Source organism: Morone saxatilis, unplaced genomic scaffold, assembly GCF_004916995.1.
Source record: "Morone saxatilis isolate NCDOM2014 unplaced genomic scaffold, NCSU_SB_2.0 Contig18, whole genome shotgun sequence".
Lineage (NCBI taxonomy): Eukaryota > Metazoa > Chordata > Actinopteri > Moronidae > Morone > Morone saxatilis.
The window spans coordinates 11,945,612-11,957,688 of NW_023339740.1; the positions used below are offsets into that span (position 1 = coordinate 11,945,612).

Genomic DNA, 12,077 nt, shown 5'->3' on the forward strand with positions numbered 1-12,077 from the left:
CACACACACACACACATCTCAGCTGTAGTTGTAAGTGAAGTTATACGAGCTAGGTTCTTTCGGCACGGGGGGCGGGGCTTCTGGGATTGTGATGTTCTCAAGGTCGAGGAGGCGGAGCTTCATCTCCATGCTGATGAGAGTATCTAGGTCACTGCGTGTCAGGTCACTGCCCATCTCTCTGCCCAGCAGCGCACACAGGCCGTCAGTCCAGATGCAGTACTGCTCCGAAAACATAACACACACACACACAGTCAGTCACAGTGACTATTACTGCACATGCTATACACATTGTGCTATATACATTGTAACAGGTTGTCTTTACACAAATAATAGTAGGTTCAAGCTCTTTAGTACGGAAGCCAAGAACGGCCATGGATTTTTCTTTCTTTTCTTCTGTCGTGATAACGACTTATTATCTCGCTATCTCGATATAACAAAGATTGTTTTCCCGTGATAACGAATTCATTTATTTCGTTATCTCGACATAACAAAGATCGTTTTCTCGTGATAACGAATTAATTAATAATGTGTTCGTCTTGATTTCAACCTACAAGAGCTGCCACGAACGGCTTCCGTAGGATAGATAACAGTTTGTCAGCCTCTCATCTGCTAACCGGTAGCCCTTAAAAAAACCCAGTCAAGTAAACAGCGTAGCGGTAGGCTACAGCTACAGCCAGTGGCTACGGAAGCCGTTCGAGAAAAAAATCTTTGTTATATCGAGATAACGAGATAATAAGTCGTTATCACGAGATAACAGTACATAAAAAAGAAAAATCCATGGCCACGGCTTTCGTATTTTAGTTACAACAGCATTAATAACTTTTTTGGCCACTGGAGGGCAGCAAAACAAACTGGAAACACTGACATAATATTACCTTAAAAAGTGGATATAGTGAACATTAGCAAACAGCTGCCTATTTACAATTACAACACACAGGGGGCAACACTGAATTCATTTGCAGTCATGTCTTTGACCATCTGATAAGTCCAATATTTATTTATTTACTCTCATTTCAGCTCTGTTCTGGTCTCCAACAACTCCTGAGGGAAATATCTGTTTTTTTAGCTGCTAAATGTGACAAGTTAGCTAGTCTCTATGTATGTCTGTCTGCAGTTTGGTATTGGGCAGGTGGTGTACTGTGCTTTTTTTCCTTTTACAGCTTTTTTTACTGAAAACAGCTGCACGTTGAAAGCTGATGAAAGCTGCTGTACGGGCAAGAAAACAAAAAGATGAAAGGCATTAAAATGGTCCGTAGAGCTGTTGGGAACTGCAGAGTCAGGCGATAATTCTCTGTGGACTCGTCACTATAACGCTTTTCCAGTTACACGTATTTGACCCATTGTTCATATAAAAATACAAACAGTGCAGCATAAAGCCTCACTGTTGCTGAGCTTACCTCATACTTGTTGGGTGCAACAAAATTGAGTGTCTCATCGGGATCATAAAGGACAGAGAAGGCTAACTCCAGCACCTCCTGAGAGAAGCAAACAAAAAAAGAATGGAAGAACAGCCGTGTGACTAGAATGACAATAAAAAACAAATGAAAATCATATTACCTTGTTTTGTTTCAGAGCACTTTTTTCTTTCATATGAGGGCAGTCCTTCCCGGTCACCACAGACTTGATATCAGAGACGGGGACTAGAAGGAACAGAAAAGAAACAACTTAATAATTTGAGAGGTTTATTAAGGTCAGCCTACTGACAGATATAGCATGGTCTGCTAGTGAATGTGTCATCAAATGTGTTATGAAGTGTTTATTAGTTGGGACATGGAGCCAGTTGGAGAAACAAAGGTTTCAGAGTATCTTACTCTTGTCACTGAGCAGCTCAAAAGGCACTTCACCCTGAGGTGACTCATCAAGATCCCCATAGTGCAGCACTTTGTGATTCAGGGAGAGTCTGCAGAACCAAAACTTCTCTAAAATGAAAAAAAAAAAAAGGCAGACAATACAGTGCTTAGCAAGTAATCAACAACACTAGTGCTCCTTCAGTAGAAAAAGTGATTGTACTGACACTGTATGTACCTTGCCTTCGGCGGTTCCCCAGTTTACGGAAGCAACTTCCCTCACACAGCCGGTTGAGTCGCTGTTGCTTGATGAGCTCTAAGATCTCGGGCTGAATTCTCTCCCGCAGCTCACTGCAGCACAAACACAGCATGAGCAACAGGGACAAAGACACATGCACACAAATGTGTACAACACACAATACTATTATAGAGACAGAGAGTTCAGATTGGAGATTAATGAAGCAAATGTAACCTGTTGCTACTTCAAGAAAAGGGTAAAAGGCTGAGATTCTATGTTGCTAAGATTCTACAAAAGTATAGAAATGATCAGCTTAATATAGTAACAGTACAATTAGAGGTAGCGCAGACACAGACTGACATGATAGGTGGAGACTGGAAGTCATCCTGGCTCATTCTCTCTGACTGCCGCAGACGCAGAATCTCGGAATAGTTGAGGCCTCGAAGTTTATTCTTCAGCTGGTCTAAAGACGACGGCTTCATCGCCAGAGCCCTGGTGATCTGCTCACGGACCACCTGCATCACCTGCTCAGGTTTTAAGCACACACGTACACACATATAAACTCAATGAATGAGGAAAGGTGGAATAAAAATATATCAGACTTCCTAAATTGTTCGGCAGTTGGCTGAGATATTCAGTCACTTGTAACATTTTCAGATCTACCTGTACTGGTTTTTAGTGAACCATGAATATTGTTATTGTAATTCACAGAATCATTATTTTCCCATTCAGAAACTCATTCTGCTGACAGATATCTTTCCCCATCTAAAGGCATTAATATTTAAAATATATACTAGATGGTCCCAGGTAGTCTGTAACAGTAAATGTCTGTATGAGTAGTAGTGATTTTAATGTGATCATCTGGACAAAGTACTTTGACAGCTTTAAGTATATAATTGTCATATATTATTTAATAAACCAAAACCAAAACATTTCAGCTGTCTGCTTCAGTGACACACAGTGGAAGAATACAGCAGCTGCCGTCGTTTTTAAATCTGTTTAAACTTGAAGTCTGACTTTACATTCATACTGAGGAAACCTCGTCTGGAGGGATAATGGGTATTTAATAACGAGGGTCACCTACTGTAAATGACATACAGAAACTGTTAGCACCCAAACTGCTAATTCTCTTCCCTGATCTCTGTTGCTGTTTTGACACTTAAAGTTCACAGCTGAGTTTTCCACGTTCAATCCCAATTCATGTTTTTGAACTAGTCATGTGCATTCACATTTTACTGAAAGACAGCATAGTTTGTATATTTAGCTATGTGGCCTTTATTGCAATACATTTAAATACAATTCTTAGTGCCGTTGAATGCATTTTATTCATTCAGCACTTTCAATTGGGTGCCCCCATTAATGATGCCTAAATAAATTTAGTATATTGACCCTATTTCACCTCTTCTAAAAGTATATAACTCTATTTTATAAATGCTGCCATATCCATTGCCATTAACAATGAATATCACAATATAACATATCTGAGCGGTCTGGTTAGGAGGTAAGTGCACGATGAAAGATAGGTCAAAGCAGGGAATATAAACACATATACATATACTGTGTGTATATGAATAACATATGAACGTGTTAAATACAACTGACTGCTTTAATCTCTGACCTTATTGAAGTCCTCAGCTGTGGCCCTCATCTCCTTCCAGGTTTTATTAAGCAGCTGGATGCAGACACAGAAGAACTCTTCCCATGCCCGGTCATGAGTGAAGAACATTGGGTGGTAGTCGTTGCAGCCCTCATTAGCTACAGAAATATTTCAATTGTGAAATAGAAAATAGAATTTTAATATATAGGCATTTTCCTCACACAAACTCTCCTGGAATGGAGTATTGAGTGTCATACCACAACTTCTGATGACTTTTAATACATTTTAAGATGGTGGATTAATAAAAAGCACAACAGCTACACCTATCTACTTACGCAATTCTCCAACCTGGAGTATCTCGCACAACATCCGAGTGAGTTCAATGGCACACCGGCCAAAGGGACATTCGTGCTTGTCCTCGCGACTGCTGTTCTCCAGGACAATCTGTCATGAGTGAAAAGACTGTTAGGTGTGACTGACTCTTCCACCTCTGTGAGATGAGCAAAGTCCTGCCTGAGGCCAAGACTAACCCTGATGTACGTGTCCTGGTGAACCTTGGCGAGGTACAGCATGTTGTCCAAGGCCAGCATCCCTGGAGGAGTCTGTGTAAAGTCCATGGCCGGGTTCACATGGTTCTGCATTTAAAACAGAAAGGACTTGAACCAGCAGACAATAAATTGTTTTTTAAATTAACTGTATTTAAATCTATTTAAACAGCTGGTTTTACAGGGGTTACAGAGGAAACTGAGATATGTAGTGGAGACTCACAGTGAACCCCAGCATCTTATAGTCCTTGGTGTACATGGCCTTTCTCTTTTCTGTACCAGTGGGGTCATTTTCTCCATCGAAAGCAATCCTACGCAGCTCAAAAATGATGTCTCTCTGAGCCTGAACCACAGCAAGCCAACATATTATCAGCATACATAGAATCACTTTTAATTATACAGTTATAGCAGCAAAGTAATAAATAAAACCCCAAGTTGGGGGAATCAGTGGTCAGCAGTATCATTTCTGACATTGGTATCAGACTTTCTATGGAATAAAACATCTGATATCAGGTTAAACAGTATGTGGAACTTTTACACTTAAATCTGAATCAAATTCTACTTTTCACTTTGTGCATGCAGGTAAATCTACACTTTCACTTAGTAATGTGACAGAATGTCTCAACAAATATGTGGCATTATAGAAATAAACATGCCAATGATTTGCATTCATTATTCAATGAATGCACAATTTATTAATCAAAATTTTTACCTGGTCATTAGGATCCATTTTGGTCATCATTCGTTCTTCCAAGAGGTTGAAGGTCAATACCTGAAGCACATAAAGCTGATGTGCCATTTCCGCTTTGATTGGTCGATTTCCTCTAATAACGTGCTGGGGAAAAAAAGGCATTAAGTCTTTATTTTGGCTACATCAAAACAAAACAAGTCTACCTGAACTGTTAAAAAAATAAAATAAAAAGCCTCATAAATTGTTCTCCTCCACTGACAGGGAACTAAAGATTGTTTGTAACATTTGGAAAATCACCTGAAGACAGAAAGCTGCCACTGCTAATCGTCTTTAAGGACTGATTATGCTGCAAGTGACGCATAATGTTTGTTGTAATCACCAACCGCATTAAAAAAGGAAAATAAAATGACTAATAAAATATGTGGCATCATTAAACACAGTGTGAGAGTCCGACAGGTAACCAGGTCTCATTAACAGAACACAGACTCAGAGTACACAGTGCTGGAGCTGCTTCCTGGAGCAAGGAAACATCCAGAAGCACTGACACTTGCAGCCCGTTCAGTCAGGCACTTCCAGAAGAGTCGTGCCAAAAAGAATCATTTTCAGAGCAGATTTTGTTTCACTTCACAGATTTCACTGCATATCACATTTGCTGGTTCTGTGTCACAGCTCTCTCCGAGTGAGTAAATCTTTCCACTTTCTGAACTGCTGGTCCCAAGGATCGCCCCAACAGCCACCAAACCCCAACAGAAGATAGTCTTAAAGGAGGCCCGACATAAATATTCTGTGTATAGAATCCTTTTCCAATCTTTTAAGAGCAAATGCTTTCAAACGAAATCTATTGAAACTGTTCACACCTGAATAATTCAGCGTTTACTCTGAAGTGCAGCTGAAACTGCCAGAAATACTTTGTTTTCTGCATTTCAGACTTGATACTCACATTGAGGATGATGGATCGCAGGTGTTTCTGAGCCAAAGTGCTCGCCATTTCCTGAGGAGAAATAAATGATGGATTAATTTAATGTACACGTCAGACAAGGGAAGATGCTTTATTGCACGGAAAAGATGTGCACACGAGTAACTTTACTTGACTCGACCTACAATAAATATACAAATTCTGAAATGTGACTCTCTGAAGCTACATTTCCAGCACTGATTTAGATTGCTAACTTTAAGCCCTTCACACCTTCTGTAAAGCATTACGACACGGTCTAACTCCAATGTGTCAACACAGTCTGTCTGCTGCTGCAGCAAGCTATGGTTCTATCTTCATTTGCATGGATTATGCAGCGGCTTTCCATGACACAGAATAGAGCGAGAGAGCGAAGGAGGAGAAGGGCTGTGGGGTGGAGAGGATGGTATGAGATGCAGAGGGATGTGTACTCACAGTGAGGTGCTGCTCCAGCGGGTTAGTATACTCCTCCTACAGGTTGAAGGGAGGGAGGAGGGACGTGGGTGTAACAGCAATGGAAACAAAGAGTGCACACACGGACAATGAGATACAGGGATACATCACCGGCAGAGCATGCAACAGAAATAAGAACATGACACAACATAATTAAATAAATAAAGACTTTAAGCACTGACTACATACGTGAACCTACATGCAGTATCAGGCGAGCACGCATTTACTGGTTTATCCGAATGGGTTTGAAAGAATTTCACAAACCTAAAGGTTGTGAATATTTATCAACACACAGAGGAAACGTGATCTTTAAACCACCATTTATGTATGAAAATCACTGTGTTGTGCTCCATTACTGGAAATCATGCAGAAAGACACCAAAACTGGAGTGACAACCCATCAGGGATGTTATGGTATTTGACTGTTGTTCTGCTGGTATGCTGTTGCCAGAACTGCTGCTTAATTTTAGGCTTATTTTCAACAACATGTGAGGAAAAATATCCATAAATCAAAATGTACAGAGTTCAACAGTACAGTACACTACTCAATGTCACTCTGCTATCCTTATCTCAAAAGGACTGACTCAGTTCGCCCTCCAGTGGTTAACAACAGCAGCTGGAGATGAATGCATGTTCAAGGACAGCTGTCTGAACATAGTGTAGAAAAGAAAAATGTTACAACCCACAATAACATTAAGGCAAATACTATAACTCCTCTTCTTACAATGTCAGCTAATCCTCCAGATTCATACCCACTAAATTTTTAATTAGAAATCATAAAACTGAGTGAGAACTTTTTTTGCATTTGGAATAAAAAAAAAAAACACATTTACTATAAAAATCTTTTGGGTCTCCATTTGCACGAAGTTCAATATGAAGTGATTTACAGTTAGGCTGCTGCAACACACACATCTTTCCCAGTCAGTCAAAGCTGTGTTTTATTAACCACTGACATCTCAACATGTTATTTTGTGACATTTGGCCAGATTAAAGGGATTACATTTAATGAAGTGTTAGGACTATTATTAAAACAAAGAAAATCCAACATGAGCAGCATTGACCTACTGCAGTTATGTATTTGTTAATTATCTCTGTATTTCCTTCTCACTTCTCATTTCATTAACTATTGTTACTAATTTATACAGCATTTGCCAACAAAAGTTTTTGATTATCTGTTGCTGGAAAATCATTTTGGAAAACAAGAAAACAAAAATAAATCTTTGAGCTAGTTGTAAATAAATGGTATTTAAATTGTACTTCAGTTATGCTACAAGGGACAATATGTTTATGGATTTGCCTGTTTCATTTAAATGAGATCTGATTGTGCTGTAGGATGTAATTAGCGAGTTTCTACTTCCTGAGATATTATTTTCTAGGTCTCGCACAAAACAGCTTTTAAATAGAGCCAGGCTTTAAAGTGTTCTGTTTTTTTCTAAAAAACCTGCAAATACATAAATAACACATTATTTAACTTGCTGTATTAACTGACAAATCAAAGCTCAACATGGAGAACGGCCATTATGAACGAGACACACACACACACACATACACACACAGGACAAGACAGTGTATGAAACGGGATGAAACACTGCAGTATGCCAGCGCATTGTGTGAGCTGAGATAGAACTTATCACTGCAGGGTGAGCAGACAAATGAGACATAATGAAGGTGATGAGTAACATACTGGACAGGCATCCAAAGAAGCACTCACTCCTTTAGTTTGTGTGCATTTGGCTGTGCTACAAAGATATTTCAGAATCTGAATGCGTCCGTTTGGGATGTTTCTGTCTGACTCTGTTGAATCAAACTGAACTTAATGTCACATTTTTTTATATTTGGATGCATCTTAATAGTTTTTCAAGGCACGTTCATTAAATCCTGCCTACACTGCTAACAATGTAAGGGCTCACTCGTCGTCTAAGTGGACATTTTCACACTCTACTCTCCATCATAAACACATTAGGATGATACGTATATGATATACTGCACCGGTTGCTGGCCTCGAGTGCAATCCTTGAGATTAATAGAAATAAGCACTTTTCGCTGAATTTAGCCTACAAATAAATCCTTAATTATCAAGTCATCACTCAGTTACAGCTGGATGGTACCTCTACCTCGCTGAGCTATTCTGAAATAACTGCAGCATGACAAATGTGCAAACTTCAAAGGAAAGCGAGCACTATTTTGAGTGTGTGTGTCATCATTACAGCGATGACTGTCAGACAGAATCCACAACAAGACAGCTGGCAGACAGACGTCTATTCATAAGATTAGCTTTGGTAACTACTGCTACTACTGCTGCAGCCAGGATGAGGCAATATCTGCAGCTCTCTGACACCGAAAAACATACGACTATCATGAATAACTGTCAGTCATTATGTATGGGTGGCTTTTTTTAGACTTTAATGTGAGGATGGAACATTATTAGTTTTCTAGTTATGTCCGTCTATTATGTGAATTCAGTCATTTTCTCTAATACAGCACAGTGTGCAGTGGGTGCTGGGCACTGACCTGCCGTCTGTCCTCCGGTGCCTTCAGAAAAAGAGCGTTGATGAGGGCAATGGCGTAGGTTTGGATCTCCTGGTTTGACCTGAAGGAATATCAAGCAGCATAACAACCAGTTAGAAGCATCGTGCTCCATGAGTCTCCATACAAAGTTTAAACTATAGGCTAACAACTACACTATATAACCAATTATACTTTATCGCTATCACTACTAGTACTTATAATGGGTGCAGGATGTTTAGATGCCATTATTTCACACCAACAGTTTTGAATAATTGTACACAGACTCAAACTGGCCTGTTTTTTTAATTTAGTCAGTTTTGTTGTTATATAAGCTCTAAAACTCGAATATCTAAAAATATTGGCAAGATCTTTCCTACCATAAAAAGACCAAAACCAACAATGAAGTGATCCTACTAACAAGTATCACCTCAGTATCCAAAACCTAATGTAGCTTATCTGTGCCACGGAGCTCCATTGTTGTCCAGAAACTATTAAAAACACATCTAAGAGACACACTGGATGACATGCAGTGTTGTGCAAGTTCACAACTCACAAGCGCTAGCTCAAAGTTCAGTTCACGCAGATTAAAATGAACTAGTTCACGTTCATCGTTCACAATTTTGAATTTTGAAGCTTCCAGAAAATTAACTCACGTTAACTTCATCCGTTTTTTAAAAAGATGTTAATGTTTGACTTGGGGTCGGAACTTTGCGGCTGTGCTCATGTGCCTTTGTTAATGATTTCTTGTGATCATCACATTTCCCAAGACTGGTCGGATGCTTCAACTCGATGTGTCATTTCAAATTCATTGCCAATGTGTCTTTCTGACTTGTTTTTTCAGAACCGGTGGGCTTTTTCAGTTGAAATCTGTAGTTATTTGTTCATAAAACTCATTCAAGCATTCATCAGTTATAAACAGATATGTTTAGTTTACCAAAAACATGCGCACGTTCATTGCATGTTCATGCACAACACTGGTGACATGTTCCATCATTTAAATTAACATGGGCTGTTTCAGCAAAGTATGTACACATAAACATCCTTTTTGACTTGTTTTTTTAAGATTTACTTTTTCAAAAGGAACCAATGGGCTTTAAACTGAGAGCCACAAACATGATACAGAATTAGGAAAGTACTGAGACAGACTAACACGTTGTTGGTTTGTTTTTTTTCCATTTGTTGACAATAAGAAAATTACAGAATAACACCAGTCTTGATGTTTGATTGGGGTTATCTAAGCATCCTGAACTCATTCTTTACATAGTGCCACAAGCCAAATACCGTGGCCAATTTCTCATATTTTTTATTTCTTCTAAGTTACCCCACACTGCTATATAAACTCCTCTGCCCCCCCCATATCAGAGTGCGTGAAGCCCCTGTGCGTGTGTGTGTGCTCACACTTGCAGGTGCCCGATGAGCTGTCCCACGGTGATCTCCTGTGCCACTCGATGGTAGAGGCTGTGGCTGTTGAGGACCATGCTCTCGAGGATGGCTAGAGAGCGCTGCAGGATGGACACATCCACCATCGGCTGGTTCACGTAGCCTGCAATCTGTGGGAGAACAAAGGAGAGGTTTATGTGTCACTTGTATTCCTTGAAAAATTCAAATTAAAAAGAGTTCCCTCTCTTACTGAAAAAGTAAAACTTCCTCTAAAAAAAAAAAAATGAATCAAGAGTTCAAGTTCCCCCCGAGTGACAGTCAAGGCTACACTGAAGTTTTCCGAAGAAAACTTGTTGCATACACACTGAAGGAGCTACAAAATTATGAAAGGAGTTGCTTGGCAACAGCGCCCACTCATTTCTGGCCCGTAGGAAGGAAGGAAGGTAAAGTAATTAAATAAAAGTGTATGAATATAAAGAAATAAAAAAGACAGACCTTGAAATGTTAAAGAGTGGATATTTGTCCAGTGGGCTCCCTGTGAAACTATTATGTGTCAGATGAATTGCTCTTTTGTTGGAGGAGGTACCTGTTTGATAAAGGAGAGCGAGATAAGGTCCCAGGACACAATGCCGTGATCCATTAGTTCCAGGAAGGCAGTGAGAGTGAAGGCCAGCATTTCACCGAAGCTGAAGAAAGCAAAGAGCAGTTAGTGTAGGTCGTTTAATAATAATACATGTATAAAGAAGTGAAATCAGATTCAACCATGGCCTCATTGGCATAGCTTTAACCATTTCCAGCACTAAATGCAGGACACTCTTAAAGCTTCAACATATCATCGCTGTCAGAAAAAAAGCTAAACTCATGCTCACTGGGTGCCACTCTCAACCAGACGTGCCAGTGTCCCAATGCCCTCCATATTGATGAACTCTGTGGCAAAGGTTGGGTCTGCGGACAGCTTAGCGAGCTCTTTTAAAGCCTCCAGGCGAGCGTCGATACCGTGGGACTGGATCCTCTCCAGGAGTTGACGAGCAGCACGAGCCTGTCAGCCACAAAAAACACATCACTTTACCCACCCGATCACTGAATTATGATTTTAGGGTAATTTTTAATACTATATAATATAATAATATAATAATATTAAAATGTAATACCCATGTAAAAGTACTTTTGTTGTTGTATTTCTGTTGGTTTCATGTATTTGAACATTGATATATTAGTTATATTATATACTATTATAATAAGTGCTAACTGTTTAAAAATGACAGCATGTTTTACATGTTGTCATCCAGAAGTTAATTTCTTTCAGTCTTTTGCATTTCAAGGAAATGTTGTTGTTGAATTAATTTCATGAAACTACAATCTATTAAAAGCTGTGACAGTGTGACTACAGCTTCAACTCAACATGGTTAATGAAGGTATACATTTTAGCTGCCTTTGTCCAATATTCCCTTTGTTGTGTTTAGATGACTATAAAAGGCTAGCTAGAGAACTTCAAAATAAAACATAAAAGGCTCTATTGTTGGGAATCTAGACATGCATAACTACTTTAAATATAATAAATAAAAGTTGAACCAGGACATCTTTCTGTAAATTGTGATAAAATAAGTCTGGCTGAATTGGAATGTTTAAAACCCAAGTTGTAATAAATCTGAATTATTCCTCAAAGAGCAGTGAATTGAGTAGCACTTTTAGTGTTTTGATGGTGCGGTGCACCCACGGTGCACTTAGGCAGGGCGGGATTAGGAAGAATAAATTATAATACATTATTATTGAGTGTGTTAGAGGCTGTTATCAACCATGGCAAATCAACTCTTTTCATCCTTTTAAAAGCAGTGCTCTTCCACCATGACAGTACAGTACAGACAAGGAACTTGCAGGACAAAAACTTTGTGACATAATAATAATAATAAATTTTATTTGTAAAGCA

At 39.2% G+C, this 12,077-nt stretch overlaps 1 protein-coding gene across 2 annotated transcripts in view; it reads right to left on the reverse strand.

Annotated features, from left to right (window-relative positions):
* Positions 1-6: 6 nt before the first annotated feature.
* The window catches only part of elmo2 (engulfment and cell motility 2), a 19,759-nt gene continuing 7,688 nt past the window's right edge, over positions 7-12,077 (reverse strand). Inside the window, exons 7-23 of one of the 2 annotated variants that reach the window (XM_035662460.1) lie at positions 11,020-11,189; positions 10,737-10,836; positions 10,169-10,320; positions 8,774-8,852; positions 6,246-6,281; positions 5,799-5,849; positions 4,880-5,002; positions 4,391-4,510; positions 4,153-4,257; positions 3,958-4,066; positions 3,644-3,780; positions 2,386-2,549; positions 2,026-2,138; positions 1,812-1,919; positions 1,558-1,640; positions 1,398-1,475; positions 7-219 (exon numbers count right to left, since the gene is read on the reverse strand). In XM_035662460.1, the coding sequence (XP_035518353.1) occupies positions 19-219; positions 1,398-1,475; positions 1,558-1,640; positions 1,812-1,919; positions 2,026-2,138; positions 2,386-2,549; positions 3,644-3,780; positions 3,958-4,066; positions 4,153-4,257; positions 4,391-4,510; positions 4,880-5,002; positions 5,799-5,849; positions 6,246-6,281; positions 8,774-8,852; positions 10,169-10,320; positions 10,737-10,836; positions 11,020-11,189 (1,929 nt within the window). In that variant the 3' untranslated portion in view covers positions 7-18. The remainder of the gene's footprint in view (positions 220-1,397; positions 1,476-1,557; positions 1,641-1,811; positions 1,920-2,025; positions 2,139-2,385; positions 2,550-3,643; positions 3,781-3,957; positions 4,067-4,152; positions 4,258-4,390; positions 4,511-4,879; positions 5,003-5,798; positions 5,850-6,245; positions 6,282-8,773; positions 8,853-10,168; positions 10,321-10,736; positions 10,837-11,019; positions 11,190-12,077) is intronic. The other variant, XM_035662462.1, reaches the window with a different exon arrangement.